We start from the raw sequence: 4,956 nt of genomic DNA on the forward strand, positions 1-4,956 counted from the left end.
TTTCCTTTCTCTTTAAACTTGTTTTGTCTTTTTTTTAATTTTCACATAATTTTCTTGTACTTTTTACTAATATTTTGCTAATTTTGGGGTGCTTTGTTCTTTTGTTGCTTACTGCCTTCTTCCAGTGTTTTTGAAAGAATCTAGTTTAATGTCAGTGGCTAATGAACATAATATGTCCGTGCCAAACCATTTGTCATGTGATCTGCTGCAGAACAGATTGCATCCCCCCAACTGCAGAACACACACTGTGTTTAGAGGGGAATATGTCCTCCAAACCTCAAAGCCACTCTTCTTAAAAATGTGGACAAGAACAGAATGTTAATGTCGACAACTTCTCAAACTAAATACAATTAAAAAGTCCAAATAATTAAAGGAATTACAACAATTTTGTCTGATCTATTTGTGAGAATCAATCAATTCAAGAGAGGAATTTAAAAACCTTATTTCCCAGGGATCCGAACTGCTCACCAAGGCATGTTGGGTTACCTGGGCAACAGCAGCTTTGTGTTTCTTCATCAGCTCATTCATGTCCTCCTGATCCTCCTCCATACGAGACTGCAGGTCATTCTTCTCTCTCTGCAGACGGCTGACCTGCTCCTCTAACTGAAGGGCAAAATTAGCAGAAAACACACACAATTGAGTATAGAACGACAGGATTTATTCATGAGCTGTTGAATATGATAAACGGTCATTAGCTGGCCAGGCCGTGGCCGTCCTGGAATCTCATCTGATGGCAATGAAACACAATCTGGACAGAGTTTCTGGCTGCAGGATGAGACCAATTGGAGATAATCAATTGGCTCATTTAGGCAGGGAAAAGTGCAGCCAGTGCAGCATACTGGTGATGTCCTATTTAGAGTTCATCCTGTGTTCAGGGAGGAGAGAGACTTGGGGCCCTCAATATGCATTCTCTAATCTGAGACATTTACAAGACCTTCCCTTGCCATAAATGCAGCAATTAACAGGCAAAGCACAGGCGCACGGCACTGTGTGTGCCGTCCCCAGAGACACAAACATCCTCAGTCTACGAGACCGACATGCAGGCGGTGCTCTCATGAGACAGCCATTAATGAGCAGATGGAGAGAAAAAAAAAACAGTCGACAAAGCTTATTTATCCATTAGTGGAAAATGTTGAAATCAGATATATGCCAAAGGGCATTTAACTTTAATATCCCACCATGGCTTGGTAATGCATGCATATTAATGTTAGAGCCCCGCTGCATTTTTAGAGTGTGAATTTGATAGGCAAAGCCACCCCCCCCCCCACCATTAATTAAACATTGTTTGTTGTTTTGGGTTTCATTTGCTCGCAAATAGAGGGATGTGAAAATCATTTACATAAAGTTTTTTTTTTAATCAAAAAACTTTTTCTGCATTACGAGAGGAAAAAAAGGTATTATATTATCTATAAATGTGTGTGATACTATGCTAACTATTCATAATGAGCATACAAAGCTTTTTGTTTTAGAAAGAGGTATGCATAATATATGCCGGGCTGATAAATAACCAATGATGGGAAATTTAAAAAAAAGAAAAAGGACTATTATTTTTATTCCAATAATAAAATTATAGCCAATAAATAGAGCCAATAACACAAAGGCAAATATCTTTTATTGTCTTGGGGCAGCATCTATGCACCCAGATACAGCGGGTAGCTCTACACCATTAAAGCTGATTTGCAAGCCACTAATAAATAAAGAGAAGAAGAAGAAGAACAAATGCAGCACACTGACAAGCAAGCAAAACATGTCGTTTTAGACATGGATGGAAACGACATGTTTGAGTTTTAGAGGACCACAACACAATTGCGCCACGGCTTCCTAACAGTTGCTGTGAGGAAAAAATTGTAATCACAATATTTTTGCATGAGAATATCATATCGTAACAAGTATTTTTTTTGTTTGTTTAAATTATTACTACTGCAAAACCAAATTAAACTTTTTAGTAGGCTACAAGACTCTCGGAATGCAATGCGTGCTCCGGGCACAGATGGAGCAGTGGAAGACCAGCTGCAGTGAAAGTGAAACTTAATCACTGATTGTGCTGGGTCTAAAAGTTTGCGCTCTCAACTATGTAGCAGCTGCTTCTCTTTTATTAGTCAATCTGATCTGATCTGATCAGCTCTGACCCGATTGACTGATCAATTATCCACAATGTGGTAAACTTAAAAAAAGGAAAGAGGAACTTAAAAAGAGTTCCACTGGTGCCGCATTCATGGACCCGCAAAAACGTCCAAATTTAGAGAGAGGGGACACAGAATGATGTGTGCTGACATCCCCCGTCGTCACCTGCAGCCACACATTTACCCCTTTCAAAACAAAATTAACCCGTGCACGAAGGTTTTTCCAAACACCGCTAATACCGCTAAATATAGGCAATCGACTGCATTCCCACTGCCTCGGAACACACCAGTGCAGCACACACTGCAGTCTGCCTTTCTGTTAGCTTTTGTGTGTGCATGTGGAGGTTGTTTAGTTGGTGTGTCCTTGCAACATTACAGACAGATCGAAAAATAGGTAAACAGTGGACAGCAACAGCAAAAGAGGTCTCTGAAAACTTTTCAGTGGTTTCTTCTCTTTATATATCTCTTACTTATTCAGTCTCTCTGTCAAACTTGGTGCAGCAGACTTGGAATAATGTTGTAGCACTGTTTAAGAGGAGATTCTTATTACATGGGAAATGCTGCTTAGATGTACATAATCTATAGGTTGCAAACTCCTTTCTAAAATACGAAAATGTGAAATAATTTGTTATATTATCGGTATCAGCTGAAAAAAATCTATATCATGCATACCGTGTTAGAAACATATGCAGAGCTGATTGGCATTCAAGCTTACTCAAGTGAATAATTGGAACAGGATTAGTAAAATTCCAGTAAACGTTATATGTTTCACTCTGAGGACACAAATAGCGTACAAACTCACCGACAGCTTAGTTTTGACCACATCCTCCATTTGAATATGCAAGTCCTCTATTTCAATCTCCATGCTCTTCCGAGCCTTGACTGCTGCTGCGGAAGTGAACTCTGACTCCTCCAGCTGTGAGAAACAGGAGGAAGGAAAAGGCAGCGGGGAGGAGGTGAGGGACAAGCATTAGTAGGCCAAGATCAAGGATCCAAACTGAATATGAAGAAGAAGGGGGATTTATTAACATGTGCATACTCTGAGAGTAGACCAGGTTCAAAAGTGTACTTTTTTGTATCAGTATGAGACACAGTAGAGTGTTTGATGGGGTGCTTTACTTGATTTTTGAGTTGAGCGATCTCCCTCTTGCTGGGGGCGTTACTCTTCAGGTGGTCCAGCATAATCTGTGCATCAGCCAGCAGGACTTTGGTTCTCTTCAGGTCTTTCTTCAGCCTCTTCTCCGTCTCCACATCCCTCTGACTCACCTAAATAACAAAACCCACCTTTTCTAGACAGTATTGTTACACACACTCTATATTTCTGTCCTCCTTGAAAACCCACAGCACCTCTCCAGACTCCAGAGCAGTTTCTTTGCAATGAAAAGAAATGGTGCGCACTAAATCGCACACACTTAACTGCACTGACAGACACCAGAGGCAGAGTGATGGAAGTACCTGGTCCTGGGCGTTGAGCAGTTTGGACTCCAGCTCTCGCCTCTCACGCAGCACTTTCTGCTTGTCTTCATACTCCTCCTCCAGCTGCACCTCCATCTGTTTCAGCTGCAGGACACATGAGCAGAGTGTCAGGATGCACAAACAGACGATCAGTGATAAACAAAGTCAGACATAACAGCATCCACCGTCCTGTTAGACATGGCTGCTCTCGCACGTCAAAGACAAATGGGTCCCCCTCTGAGCGGATCAGCTTGCCTGTAAATCCATCACCAGAACTGAATATTTTATTTCTCAATTTAATACAGACACAAATGAAAATACGATCTGTATTCTAAACAGTATTTTTTTTTTGTTATTAATATGCATGTACTGTGTTGAGTGGATGTTTAGATTTTTAGCCCACGTTGTGCTGGATATATAATATATGAGGCAGCCTCTGCAGTGTATAATCCATCCATATGATAAAATTATTTATTTTTTTTTCCTTCTGATGAATGCAGCATATTTGTATACCACATGGGACACAGTCTGATATGAACTTGGAATAAACAGTTCAAGAACTTATTAAGTTGGGCAATGCATAAATCTCTAAGGACAATGAATTTCAACATACGTTTGGATGTTTTTTTCTCACTTCTGCCTTGAACAGAGGACGGCGCTTCACAGCAAGATTTGGGGTTAGCAGGGTTAACCCTTTGATATAAGTATAAAGCTGATTCACTCATTACCGGGATAAATCACCAGTTACACTGAGCAACTAAACTGCTTCACATCAAGTTAACTTTAGAGGATCCAATCGCATCCATAGAATGCAAAAATAATGGATGTAGCTACAGTGACGTCACGCCATTGGCTTTCGGAATAGCGTTGTAAAGCAAAATTGTCTTTTGGAGCCAAAAGTGGCCATATTTGCTTTTACTTGTTTCTTGGCTCAGGCCTTTGATCTTATTAATTACTAGTTCAGGATACAGAACTATATTATTTACAGGACAATTGTACACATACTGTATGAGTGAGAATGAGCAGCACCCACCTTCTTACTGCAGGAATGCCTGATCTCGTCTACCTCCTCATCCTTACTCTCGATTTCTTTCGAGTGGGTCTGCCTCTGCCTCTCCATCTCCATCTCAAGCCGCAGCTTAGCCTAAGTACAAGACAAGGACGCACACATGAAACAGCACATCAAGTAAACGCAGACACAAAAAATAAAAAGGAGCAAAAATCTTTCGTTTTGTTCCAGAACGAGAATTCTGCCATCTGTCAAAAAATAAAAGGAAGCTTCTAATAAAATGATTTGTTAACCCTTTAACACTTGGACTGGCATCACTTTCTTTTGTTGAGCTGCATTCAGACACCTGTCACAAAGCATTTGAAACCT

General features: G+C 40.4%; 1 protein-coding gene across 1 annotated transcript; it reads right to left on the reverse strand.

Annotated features, from left to right (window-relative positions):
* Nucleotides 1-486: 486 nt before the first annotated feature.
* LOC121938076 (unconventional myosin-XVIIIa-like) lies at nt 487-4,722 on the reverse strand (the record flags this gene model as incomplete). Its single annotated transcript, XM_042481360.1, has 5 exons — nt 487-603; nt 2,926-3,039; nt 3,243-3,389; nt 3,579-3,683; nt 4,612-4,722. Coding segments are annotated over 5 exons (594 nt in total), but the record flags the coding sequence as incomplete, so codon positions are not given.
* Between the last annotated feature and the right edge of the window lie 234 nt (nt 4,723-4,956).

Source organism: Plectropomus leopardus, unplaced genomic scaffold (genome assembly GCF_008729295.1).
Source record: "Plectropomus leopardus isolate mb unplaced genomic scaffold, YSFRI_Pleo_2.0 unplaced_scaffold28393, whole genome shotgun sequence".
In the NCBI taxonomy this organism is placed as follows: Eukaryota; Metazoa; Chordata; class Actinopteri; order Perciformes; family Serranidae; genus Plectropomus; species Plectropomus leopardus.